Raw genomic sequence first — 14,378 nt, forward strand, 5'->3', positions numbered from 1 at the left:
CAAACTGATGTTGGCGTAAGAAATACAGCCATGGATTTTTAAGTTAGCCAAAGATGTGAATCATTTGTACTTCCTAAGACCTCTTCTTGCCCCGGTGGTATAGTAGGTTTATCTTTGTGCTGCTTAAGGCAGGAAATCACTATGCAACTCAAGAGCACAAAACAACAACAACAATGTCTCCTTGTTCTTTTGTACCCTCAACTCTGTATAGGGTTTCCAAGGTGAGAAGAAACCCTCATCTTTCTCCCATGGCAGGAGGGCTGATAGAATCAATTACTGACCTTGCAGTTACCAGCCCAATGCATAGCCCGTTACACGACTGGTGACCCTAAGGATTGTGTCAGGTCCAACTCACAGTGATCCTGTATAGAGTTTTCGAAGATTGGCTGCTGGGCTTGACCTGCCATCTTTGTGGTTAGCAATCAGTGCCTATCTTACAGAACCACACCATAACTCCTGAAAAAACTCTGTAATAATGAAAACAATGGGACAATAAGACTTCTGATTGTGCTCTCTCCTTCCAACACGTGAACTGGTTGTCAGCATTTCTTCTTATTCTTTTCTCTCTCCATTTAGAGCTATTTTTCTTGGGTTTCTGTTCTTTCAACTTCTATCTATCCTTTATTCTGTGTCTTTCATTCTCATTCTTTCTCTCCACGCTAAATATGAACAGGTTTGAAATAAATCTTTCATCTTTTGCCAAAGATTTGTCTTTTCATAAGAAATTTTATAGACAGTTATGTTCTATGAATTTTATTTGCAGATCTACCTTTGCTATACTAATATTGCAAACCAAAAAATTGGAATATTGTCTTTAGAGAGGAAAAAACAAAAAGCTATATTAAACTTCTAGGCTGTTAGGGCTTTTATAAATATACAAACACAGGAGATTGGACCCACTGTGAGGATTTGACTTATGATTTATCTTTGTAATTACCACAAATCTCTTCTAAGCTAAGGCAATATCTGCTTTGAAACAAATATTTACATATCATGTACAGAAAAATGAGTCACATATATTGTCTTGCAAAGGTTTGCCTCCTACTTACCTAGAAGTACATATTGTCTTTCTCGTCTCTTCCCCTCTCCTTTACTGAAATAGATGGCTTTCTGTTAAGTTGTAGAGACATGAAGAGTTGTCTGTCTTCTTTGTATGTGGATGGATATTGCACCTTGATGTTTGCCTGTGTTCTCTAGGCAAATAGCAAGTTGCTTTCCTATTAACAACCCTGTAGCTATAAGCCATTAATTCAGGAACAAGAGCAACTGAACGTTGAAAGCTCTATTTGATTCTATTCCTCAGTTGTTGGTTTGTTTTTGTTTTGTTTTGTTTTCATTTCCTTGGGAGGCATCTTTACGGAAACCCATGGTTTTATTTCTGACCCCAATATCAGTTTGGGTATCGAACTAACGTCCTAAGTATTAGAGGATATACCAACCTGCTGGGTAAAGCGGTCCTTATTTTGAAAAAGAAACAATAAACTACATTTTAATGCCAGATTTCAGCAACGATTTCATTTTATTCCATGTGTGGTTCTGAATATAAATGTGTATCTGCAACATGTGAACTGTCCTACCAAAACAAGGACTTACGGCCAGGACGGAAGACGGTATCTCCAATCAGTATGAGTTTACAAATGAGAGACATGAATCTACAAAGGGACTTAAAAGTCCCAACTATAAAGGATATAAAAGTAACTGGGACCATATTGTTTCCTGATGGTCCTCTAAGTGTTAGAAAATGCATATGAGATCGCTATGTTATTAAACAGAATTGTGTTTGCTATGTACCAGGTACTTATATAAACTCTTTACATATATTAATTAATTTTAATCCTTATCAGAACCCTCTGAAAATGGAAGTATAATTTTCTGTATTTTACAGATAAGGACATTGATATGCAGAGAAATTATAAGTAATCTGCCTAAGATCACACCGCTAGGAAATTGAAGGAATGGGACTTGAAACATGGTGGCTTCAGCATTCCTCTCTTGACCACCATGTCATTCTAGAAAACATAAAAACCAAAACCAGTTGCCTCTAAATTGATTTCAACTCATGGCAACCTGAGGTTGGCAAAGTAGAATGCTGTGCCTTAGGGTTTTCAGTGGCAGATATTTGAAGAAGTAGATAGGCCATTCTTCCTGGTGCCTCTGGGTGAACTAGAAATCTCCAAGCTTTTAGTTAGCAACTGAATGTATTAACAATTTATGCAATCCATGGAATTCATAAACTGAAAGGTTGATAACATTAGTTATAATGAAACAGAGTCAAAAACCCACTATCAATTTATTACTTTATGTATTAAGTTAATATGGAGTCCTGGTGTGGCACTGTAGGCTGCTAACAATAAGTTTAGTGGTTCAAACCCACCAACCACTCCTTGGAAACCCTATACAGGGTCACTATGAATCGAAAATGACTCAATGGCACTTAATACAACAACATTAAATTAATATCTAAAAATTAATATTAAATATGTAATTTTCCTTAGATTCTAACTCTCTCTCTCTTTTCCCATATTTGACCTTTGGCTTCAGTTGTCTCACCTTGAAACTGACGGTATTGAAATGGCAAATTCCAAGGAGATCATCTACTTCTCACACCCCTGTTCAGTGCTAGGGCATCATGCAAAAAGAGTGGTGTGAAATTAGCCACTGTCCCTTGGGAGCGTTTGCTCTAAGATGTTCACACGAATGTGGCCACATGTATAGAGGAATTACAGAGAGCATAATATAGCAACATTAGACTAAGAGAAATAAGGGACATTTCAATTAATACTAGGTGAAATTTAGATGAAGAGAAAATGGTGAAGTATGTATATGAGACCGGGGGGAAAGTATAAGAATTATGTTTCAAACATATTAGAAATAAAGAAAGTCTTTGTATGAAAGCTGAAGTCAGTTCCCCTAGGATCAGATGTGCCTATTATGAACGGAAAATAAATTATTAGGCTCATAATTAATATACAAATTGATGAATTGCGGATTTACTACCAAAAAATTACTATGGGATGGACATAAACTCTCAAAGCTCAAAGAAAGTAAAAATTAACAGGACATTATTTTAAACTACATTTAATTGGAGTGGGAGATGTGTAGTGGAATCCACACTGTCAGTTTATCTTTGTTCAGGAGAAAAGGGCCTTGGGGTCATTGCATAAATTGCTTTTCAGATATATATTTGTGAACAACTACTGTCCATCCTTTCCAATCATTCTACAGTTTGGAATCAGGACTTTTATTTTCTAAATTGATTCATTTTGTGAATTGTAAAAAAGGAAAGAAAACAAACAGACAAACAAATTTTCTGTCTAACTTACAAGTGAGAAACTAAGGCTACATATATTTTTTTTATCAACCAACAAAACCAAACCTGTGGTTGTGACTCCCTCCCTTCTTCCCCTGTTTGACTCTCTTTTGTTAATTCTATGATAAAAGTCTGGAAATAAGGGTTATTTATTGTGGTTCTGATATGACACTCTAGAATAAGCGCTGGACTGCTAACCACAGTGTCGACAGTTCAAACCCACCAGCCGCTCCTTGGAAACCTGATACAGGGTTGCTCGGAGTCAGAACTGAATCTATGGTGCGTAACAACAACAAAATTGTGGTGTAAAGTTGAGATTCTTGAGTTTATTTTCAGATAAGTATGTTTACCCCCATACATCAGCACAACCACAGAGAACCAAAAGGAGAAAACCACTGTAATTCACTTCACATTGTTAAGCAGAAACCCTTGGTAAAAGATTTAAGATCAATTATTTTAAAAATGGTCAATGCAAGCCACATTTTCCATTTAAGTTATTGCGGTAATTAATACTTATTTAGCATTATTAGAATGACCTGACCTCTTTATTTAAAATTTCTTTCCGCATATGTTGGTTCTATGTTATGGATCAAAAATCTTATTGTGGTTATACATAAGAAATCCAGAAAACAAAATAATTTTTAAATAGCCAAAGGAAAAAAAGTTTTGCTTACTAAGAGCTGAACACATTCAAACATGAAAATGTAGTTTAAAGTGCAAACTTTACAAATTGTATTTACTTTCCTTTTATTGTTGTTGTTAAGAGCCATCAAGTTGATTCTGACTCATATTAGCCCTCTGTAAGTTTTCCAAGGATCAGCTGGTAGGTTTGAACCGCTGACCTTTAGGTTCCAATGCTTATTCTGCAGTTTAGAAAAAGATATAGTTCAACCACCACTGGATCTTTTTTATGTAATTAAAAGTATCCTCAAGCCTAGATTCTTTCACCCAGCATTTTCTTTTTGAAATCAGTATTACTCTATCTTAATTTTTAAAAGAAAAAAAAATTACGTGTACTTAAGAGATGCACCTTAAGTTATCATTGTTATTTAAGATGCACCTTAAGAAACCAATAAATCTTCTAAAAGGCCTAGCATATTGATGAGGGTGTTGCTGATGAGCTGAAGTTCTTTTGATTCTGTAAGCGATGAAAGATATCCTGAGGTGTTTGGGCAACTGAGTCAGACCCACACACAAATATGAAATGATTAAATGAAATCACAGTCAGCAGTGGCCTGGCAGGATTGCCTGGTGAGAGATAATACTGCAGCTTTCTAATTGGCTCGCAGCAATACGCAGAATGACAGATTTCGGTTATGGTATTGCCAGTCCTGCTTCTCCCAGCACTATTATCTCAGAGTGACACTTCCATTACTCTGAGCGGAGAAAGATGAACGTCACCTGTCACAGACTGGTTAATTGTGTTGCTAGATGTATGTTGCCAGGGCGCAGGTTGGACATTTATGAACATAACTGCTTCCTCTGATGTCCGCCATCCTTCAGGGATCAATATGGCTCTTACAGTAAGCGTGTAATTGAGTGAAGGCACTTACCACTGAGGGGCTGAAGATGAGCCCATTGTGTGAGCTTCATTGTCCATACATTTACCATAAATGAGCTGATATTTGCCATTTATTGTGTGCAGCATTGTGGAAATGGAAACTAATGTGCCACTTTCATTTGTTTTCTAGATAAATGGTGAAGATGTCCAAAATCGGGAAGAAGCCGTGGCATTGCTCTCTAGTGATGAGTGCAAGAGAATTGTGCTGCTTGTTGCAAGACCGGAGATTCAGGTCAGAACAGCAAGAAAAAGTGTTGAGACTGAATTTGACTTTCACTATTTGCTGTTCTGTATCCAATCAGTACTGTGAATCTCTGTAACACCCAGTATACAAAATATAACTACAACTGATCTTTCTTAACTTACTTAACTCCTAAAAAAGATAATAAATTAAATTCTGAAGTATATTGCTCTACAGAATGACAACTTAACATCTTACTTTCTTAAAAGTACACAAAAATCATTACCCTTCCCCACCTCTTGCCTGTTATTTAAATGAATTCACAAATGAAAAATGCTTGACTTTACAAGATGTTTAATTCTGTATGAATCTTTCCATTTGGTTCCAATCTAAAAATAATTGGCAAATTGAGATATCGTGAAAGAATCTCTAATGAGAGAAACATTAGCATATCTAGTTTTCAACTTCAATCTTCTTAGAGTGACTTTATCAAATAAAGTGTCCTATGAAGCATGAGATGGTTTCATGTATGGTAAATGGACTTTTCCAAGTTTAATATGACACAGACATCTCTATGACCAAAACAAGGTGATTGTTTCAAAAGAAAAAAAAAAAAAATTTATAGATTACAGAGGGAGATGTCATGAAAGTAAAATAGGGGTGATGGTGGAAGGAAAGTACCAGTGGTATTTTTTATGATATCCTCTTTATTCCCCATCACAAAACAGAGAGGATAAAATACTGTCACCATTCTATCCATCTGTCAGTAGTTTGAGTGAAATTGGTTATATCACCATTTGTCGCCCAGGTTATTGATCTGATACTTTTCAGTCTCAGTAACTACATACTATCTATAAATTACGTTGAGTAAGTATATTTCAGTGTCAGATGAATCCAGACTTGAACATAGCTGTTAAAAAGATCACTGTTTCCACATATATTTCCTTTATGCCCTTGGCCATTCTAAATGTTCCTTTACAGCCTGCCTTAGACCCAGCAGAGTAAAGTTACACACCAAAGGCCTTAGGGGTGGGGAAAGGAAACCTACACAACTAGACAGACTGCCTATGTAGAACTGATCTTTTAAAATACTCGTGAAATTGCGTTAATTGTCTGGAAATCTCTCAAACTAATCTCACTGATAATATTTTCTTGAAAAAAAATCATGTAAAGGAGGGACCAGTCCCTGGAGAAGGATATCCTGCTTGGTAAAATCAAGGGTGGGAGAAAATGAGGAAGCTGCCCCAATGAGATGGATTGGCACAGTGGCAGGAGCAATGGGCTAAAACATAGCAACGTTTATGAGGTTGGCGCAGGACTCAGCAGTGTTTCATTCTCTTGTGCTTAGGGTTGCTATGAGTTGTTATTGACAGGATGAAACCTAGCAACAATGGAGCTAAGTACATAGTACTGATATCCGGGGCAAATCGAAGAGAACTGAGGACACAGTACAGTAGTCATCTCTGTTGCAGGGAAGATATTTTAGTGACATAATGTGGTTTCCCTTCCTTTTCCTTGTAACTGCTAGAGTGCCTCATTGATCAAGAATTAAAGTATTCCCTGAAACGTTATCACATAATGGCTATAATGGGCTGTGAAAAGAATAGAAATTAATGACATAAGACTAGATCCTGTTAATCTTTGATAGAATACAGATGTTTGGTAGAGCCAATGGCATTTTTGAATATCTGGCTACATTCTTGACCTTTCCTCACGGTAGAGGAAATGTTGGGGGATGAATTTCCAAACCAGAGTATTTTTCACAGTTGATAAAGGATGGTTATCTGACTTCATAGGATGCCAACCTGTCTATCAAAAATCCGAATCTGCATTAGCCCTTATTCATGAAGAAGCATTCATGTCACTGAAGGAAAGCTAATAGCCTTTAGAAAATTAAATTTCTAGAGAAACAAGGAAAGAAAGTGCTTTTTAACACCACAGTTTAAATTTTTAATTTAAACAGTACATTCTATAAAGTGGGGGGAAATGATGAAAAATAAAATCTTGTTTTTATAGCACTCGTATTTTTTCATTAAATCCAACCTACCTCATTATTGTGTTTCCATTTTTATTTTTACATGTATATTTCACCCAAACAGAATGTGGAAGCTTTTTTGTGTGCTGTTTTTCTAGCCTTTTTTAAATGTTTCCAATATCCTCTAGATGCTTTAAAATGATCTACAGAGTTGCTGGGGGCAGTATTGTGCATCTGTGCAATATTTTTAAATAACTCATTCCTCTCATTTCCTGTCAACTTCCTTTCATTTTCTGCCCATTTTCCTCCTCAGACTATTAATGATATTGCTATTCTGTTCTATTCCCCTTGGGCCATTGGGGCAGAGAGAGCTATCATAAGAATGTCACTACCTTAGAGATGGTTGTGGAGGTTGCGCCTTTCTCTGAAATGCCATGTGCAGTCTACTTGGGTAAAGAAAGCTTCTTCCTATATAATAATGACAATCCTCTTTTTCTGAAGCTCAGCTAAAGGGGTTTGTCTGGTCCTGCCAAAGCACTAGACTCAGCTGCCATGAAGGCGCTTCTAGGTGGGAAGGGGAAATACAACAGGGAATGAAATGAGCAAGAAGAGTCTTCTTCCTCATGGTGAGATGTACACCACCTGCCGAGAGGAAAGCACTTCTCCAAAGCCATAAAATGTCTACAGGTGGCAACTCAGGCATCTAGGAGTATGTCAATAAGAAAAGAGTCATAGGGAATCTTTAGTTTTCCCCTTCATTTAGACCTCAAAACACTCTGTTCAATCATTCAATGTATCACAGGAGATATTTTGTTAGACTTGACTAAAAGAAAAATTCCTTGGTGTATTTATGAAATGTAGACATTTCTGGTTTTAAATAATTTATCTTAGAGTTGATAATTTGTAGCTTCATGAAACTTAAAAGGGATTAAAGAATGTAAAATTTGGACAATTATAAATTGGATTGAATTAAATTTTTTAGTCAGCTTAATTATCATAGTAATTTGAATATCAAAGTCAGTGGGGTGGAACCTAGTTATTCAGGTCACATTAAGATAAATGAGTATGAATAAATGTGTCCATGTTTTGGGCCCCTGACGGTTTTGAGATAATTTAAGTTCTAGATGGCCTTTATTAGCTATCAAGAAGCCCATGATTTGTCTTCATATTAATGAATATAATGCATATATGTTAATGCTAGTTCTGGTACAATTGGATGTACTTCTTTCAGGTTTGTTGTTCATTTTAAGATTTAAAAGCTCTTTGAGAACTTATTTTGCCAGTTTATAGAGTGGAGAAAACAAACTATATAGTCAATTTTGGCTCAGTAGAAGCAGCTGTTTGTTTGCAGCATAGTATAGCAGAATTTTCACAATAATCCAATTAATCTGATCATCCTAGACAGCTAATTTATGCAACCCAGCTCCAAAAATCTACTTTGAGGCAAATTATTTATATTGACCGTCAGCACTGGTCATATTAGTGAGGTGGTGGTGGTGGTGTGCTGTGGAGTTGGTTCCAACTCATAGCAACCCTGCATAGGGTTTCCGAGGCTATAAATCCTTACAGGAGCAGAAAGCCTTCTCCAGTGGAACTGCTGGCAGTTTCGAACTGCTCACTTTGAGATTAGCAGCCCAACTCGTAACCACTATGCTACTGTTTTTGTTATATTGAGACGCCGAAGATCTTTGTTCAGTTTAATTTGTGTAAGGCATCCACTATAATGCTTGTATTCAGCACCCATAAACAAAACCTTCCATGCTATACACAATTCTACCACCTTAAGCACCATATCTACTAATAGGCAGTTGTCTGTGGAATTGTGCCTGAAACAATTTATCAAAATAGACATAGCAGAACAAGTTGGTTTTTTTTTTTAAGATGAATAAATTAGTATTATCCTTTTGCAGATAAAACAAATGTTGTCTGCAGATTCTTTTGTGGCACATAGCCATCATGTTAACTTGGGAGCCATCCTCCTGGAAGTAAAAAGGCAAGAGGTGGATAATGTCAGAGTGTGGGGGTACTTTGTGTCATTGGACGTTGTTGTTAAGGACAAAAATAAAATGGTCTCATAGCCCTATTAGTACCGCTGCAGTTCTTTCAACGCAGGGATTGTTGGAGATAATGAGTGTGGTAGCTGTGGATTATACAGCGTGCTTTTCATACAGTTTGAAAGAAGGTAATGTCCTATGCTGTGAGATCTACTCAGCTACGAGAGAAAATCTGTAGCTCTGTTTCAGGGAAGGATAAAAGGCATAAGAGTCCTTTTTTTTTTTTTTTTTCTATCACCTTTTCTTCTTTCTGAGAGGTGAACTATGGGATGCTGAAGAGAATCATTATGATAAAAGGAACTGGTCAGGCGACGCTATTTAAGTTTACCCTATTTTAGCATGAGTTCTCACTAACATAATATAATATACTAATGTATTCTTTTGCAGCTGGATGAAGGCTGGCTGGAAGATGAAAGGAATGAATTCCTAGAGGAGTTAAACTTGGAGATGTTGGAAGAACAGCATAATGAAGCAATGCAGCACACTGCCAATGAGGTGGAGCAGGTAGGGCCAACAATTTGAACTGTATCATTTGAAACGTTGTTAGTTCCCATTTAGATATATAAGCAGAAGTAGCGAACAACAACAACAAAAAAAAATCAAAAGGGCTTAATCATACATCTCTGTAATGGTAAATTTTTAGAGTAAGTGATCATCTCCAATGAGAGGGAAAATATAATTTTCCTCCTATTAAGACTGTTACCAGTTTGGGAATCTTAGGGACCATTGTAAACATAGTACATCAGTACAGGTAGTTCCCCACTTACCACAGGGTTCTGGTCCAGTGATACTGTTATAAGTCAATTCTGAAGTAAGTTGAATAGTTAATTTCTCATTCATACTTTTCTTTTTAAGTTTTCATTATTATTACTTTTTATTATAAATGTCTTTATGAAAAAAGGAAAATCTGATCTTTGTCTTTGGTGGCTGGAAACACTACACATAAACATCTGTGAGTGCCCTATAGAGTGAATAAGATTTCTTTTTTAATCATAAAATAGAAAATAACAAATGTTGTCGATGATGAGGGGAAATCAGAACCATTGCACATTGCTGATGGAAATGTAGAATAGTACAGTCATCGTGGGAAACAGCGTGACAGCTCCTCAAAAAAAATATTACAAAGAACCACCATGTCGTTATTGTTAAGTGCCGCTCCGTCACTGCTGACTTAGCAACTGTATAGGGTTTCCAAGGAACAACTGGTGTATTTGCATCGACCACCTTACGGTTAGCTGTCCAGTGTTTATCCTACAGCGCCACACCAAACACCCGGCTATTCCACTGCAAAAGACTAGAAATCAGAGACTCAAACAGACCAAGAGACAGCTGTTAGGGCAGAACAAGAGGACCCTAAGTGGTTTTAAATTAGTAAAGGTGTGTTTCAGGGTTTTATACTTTCACCATACTTATTCAATCTGTATGCGAAACAAATAATCTGACAAGCTGGATTTTATGAAGAAAAGCTACGTGTCAGGATTGGAGGAACACTTATTAGTAACATGAGTGTTACTTGCTTGCTGAAAGCTAAGAGGACTTTCAATACTTACTGATCTAGTAAGACCACAATCTTCAGTATGGGCTGCACTTCAACGTAAAGAAAACAAAAATCCTCACCACTGGACCAATACATAATATCAAAGACTTCATTTTTCTTGGAACCATTATCAACACTCCTGGAAGCAGCAGTCACTAAATCAAATGACGTATTGTGTTAGGCAAATGTGCTGCACAAGACTGCTTTAATGTGTTCAAAAGCAAAGATGTCAGTTTGAGGACTAAGCAGTGTATGACCCAAATCATGGTCTTTTCAGTAGCCTCATATCTATGTGAAAATTGGATAATGAGCAAGAAAGGGTGCAGAAAAATTGATTCATTTGATTTATGGAGTTGAAGAAGAATATTAAAAATATCATGGACTTACAGAAGAACAAAATAAAAATCTGTTTTGGAAGAAGTACAGCCAATCCCTGGAGAAGGACATCATGTTCATTAAAGTGGAAGATCAGCAAAAATGAGAAATGCAGCACCAATGGGCTCAAGTATAGCAACAATTTTAAGTGTTTAGTTCTGTTGTGCATAAGGTCGCTGTGAATCAGAACCAACTTGAGGGCATCTAACAACAGCAATGTTGATCGCATCACTATTCACAGTAATCAATTCACAACAGCCAAAAAGTACAAATAACCTAAATTCTCATCAATAAATGAATGCATAATCAAAATGTGGTACCTACAGACAATAAAATACTACTCACTCAATAGGAGAAATGAAGTTTTGATACCCAGTATGGATGGAGGTTGGAGACATTAAGCTGAGTCAGTTAGAAAGGGACAGATGTTATATGATCTCAGTTAAAATGACAAGCAAAAGCAAAGGACAGATAACAGTGGTTATTAGTGGTTATTAGATATTGGAGAGAGGAGGGTAGGGGAGTTAACAGTGATGGAAATAGTACACGGATTAAGGGAAGAGTTTCCCAGTCAATTATTATAATTGCTGACATTAAGTTATACACCTGTCAAAAACTGAATTGACAAAAGTTGTGTGATATATACATAACAACAACAAAATAAAATTACGGTTGAGGCTGTTTATATATAGCCCAAAATCTTATAGGACTTGATTTCTTGATTTGAAAGTCTAAGATCATGGGTTCTTGGCACTTCCTGGTTAATTGGCCTAATAACATATTTAGTGCTTCTTTTCTACTTCCTATTTCATTTGGTAGAGAAAGAAGTCTTAAAAGCTTGTAAGTGGCCGTCAGAAACACAACTGGCCTGTATTTATCTGGAGCAATAGAAGTTAGAGTCAGGAACAGAAGGAGAACGTAGAATGTGTGACTGATTGTCGCCATGAAGAACTGCCTCTGAGAGGAGACCAGAAGAACTGGATGATACCCATCTGCCATTATTGAATACTTTGATTAAAGATTCCATGGAAGAATCCTAATCAAAGGTGAGGAGGATATAGAACAGAATTTCAAATTCTTGCAGACTCTAGACTTCCTAGAGTCGTGAAGGTTGGATAAACCCCTGAAACTGTATCCCTGAGATAATTAAACCTTAAACCAAAAGTATCCTATGAAGTTTCCTGAAAACCAAACAGTAGTTTAGCTTGAGTGGTAAACAAAAAAAAAAAGGATATGCCGTTAGCATTATACTCTTTTGAGAACTATCTATATGAGATCAAAGTGACAATAGCATCTTATATAGGACCTTTAGGATGCAGTGCATTTATAGTACTGGGGAAGGGACAACTCAGAAAAGAAAGGTCAGCATGGTTCCACAATTTCAAGAATGTAATCAATGCCACTAACCAGTACCTGTATTGTTGAATTGCTATATCTTGTGCAGTGTACATTTTCAGCAATAACAAAATAAACTATTTTAAAAATCACATCCAAAAATCTATACGTGAACATCTGTTAATGATAACAACATTGCATATGGCTTATACTACTAACAACAAGATGTTCCAATATATATAAATAAACTCTCCTAACTAGGGTCCATTATAACTCAAATACCTATTGCAACCTAAATGTAGAAATTTAATATTGTAGTAAAGTTGTGTGTTCTGTGTCAGTATTATAGCTGGAGACAAATTATTTCTTATGAGGCTATTAAAAAGATACATTAAAAATAGCAAAAATTAACATTATATGTTTAGGCAACTTTAGGATGATATAAGTTCTCAAGTTTACTTATTTCTGTATTATCACTTACTACTTATTTGGTATCATGATTGTACCTGTATAACCCTGACTAGGAGTATTCGTTTTTGAGATTATTAACATTTTGCTTAGAGTCACATGGTGGTGGTTATGTGCCGTGGAGTCGGTTCCGACTCATAGCGACCCTGTACAGGGTTTCCAAAGCTATAAATCTTTACGGGAGCAGAACACCTCATCTTTCTCCTGCGGAGCAGCTGATAGTTTCCAACTGCTGACCTTGCGGTTCACAGCCCAATTTGTAACCACTGCGCTACCAGAGCTCCTTTAGGGTCACATGTTGTTGTTGTTAAGTGCCGTCGAGTCGGTTTCGACCCATAGCAACCCTGGACAGGGTTTCCGAGGCTGTAAATCTTTACGGGAGCAGAAAGCCTCATCTTTCTCCCGTGGAGCAGCTGGTAGTTTCGAACTGCTAACCTTGCGACTCGCAGCCCGATTCGTAACCACTACGCTACCAGAGCTCCTTTTAGGGTCACATAGGCATACCATAAATAATTTTTGATCTCCTAAGCAAAGCTGCTTGAACTGCATGGTCGGCAGTTCAAGTTTACCAACTGCTCCTTGGAAACCCTACACAGGATTGCTATCGATTTGAGTCGATTTGCTGGCACTTAACAACAACAACAACAATATGTCCCAAAAGGAGCTTTGGTACCGTAGTGGTTACAAGTCAGGTTGCTAACTTCAACGTTAGCAGTTCGAAACTACCAGCTGCTCTGCAGGGGAAAGATGAGGATTTCTGTTCCTGTAAGGAGCTCTGGTGGTTATTAATCGGGCTGCTAACCTCAAGGTTGGCAGTTGGAAACTACCAGCTGTTCTGCGGGAGAAAGATGAGGCTTTCTGCTCCTGTAAAGATTTGCAGCCTCAGAAACCCTATACCGGGTCACTATGAGTCGGAAGCGACTCCACGGTCCTTCAGTCTCAGAACCCTTATACAGGGTTGCTATGTGTGAGAACCGACTCCACAGCACAGAGCTACCACCACCATCCATATGTCCCAAGCACTATATTTGAGACTAAGAATACAAAGAAGGAATCAGTGTCCCTGCCCTTTACTGATATGTAACTAGTAAAAAATTACTGTGGCTTGTGAAAAAGTGGATTGCAAAATTCGTTTCATTGTTGTCTTTGTTGCTGTTTTCCTACTTGAGCAAAAGAACACCACATTCCAGTTCCTGTATGTCAGCTCCGTGTCATTCAGCTGCCTGATACACTTTTATTAACACTTCTGATGTCAGTTTATTGCTTATTAAAATTATCATACTATTTTCAACATTAATTCTTAACACATCCTAAAAGATTGCTTAAAAACAAAACAAAACACCTCAGGCTTAAGAACATGAAGAACAACATCCACTCCCTTTACCAAGATGAAAATAAATGCCATGGATATGCTAATGTCCATTATGATGTGTGTGTTTGTATGCATGTATACACATGCACATAGTAAATAAATCACTAGGCTGCAAACCACAGTATAAACACAGCCCTGTGTGATATGCTCGTGTGCTGATCATGGAAGCTTGCTTCTAGGCTACTTCACAAACAATATTTGGTGCTCAGA

The 14,378-nt window shown here is 37.1% G+C and overlaps 1 protein-coding gene across 2 annotated transcripts in view; it reads left to right on the forward strand.

Annotated features, from left to right (window-relative positions):
- Window positions 1-14,378, forward strand: part of PDZRN4 (PDZ domain containing ring finger 4) — a 551,428-nt gene that overhangs the window by 529,792 nt on the left and 7,258 nt on the right. For both annotated transcript variants that reach the window (XM_006865304.1, XM_006865305.1), the window contains 2 exons: window positions 5,002-5,103; window positions 9,469-9,585. In XM_006865304.1, the coding sequence (XP_006865366.1) occupies window positions 5,002-5,103; window positions 9,469-9,585 (219 nt within the window). The remainder of the gene's footprint in view (window positions 1-5,001; window positions 5,104-9,468; window positions 9,586-14,378) is intronic.

Source organism: Chrysochloris asiatica, unplaced genomic scaffold (genome assembly GCF_000296735.1).
Source record: "Chrysochloris asiatica unplaced genomic scaffold, ChrAsi1.0 scaffold00077, whole genome shotgun sequence".
Taxonomy (NCBI): Eukaryota; Metazoa; Chordata; class Mammalia; order Afrosoricida; family Chrysochloridae; genus Chrysochloris; species Chrysochloris asiatica.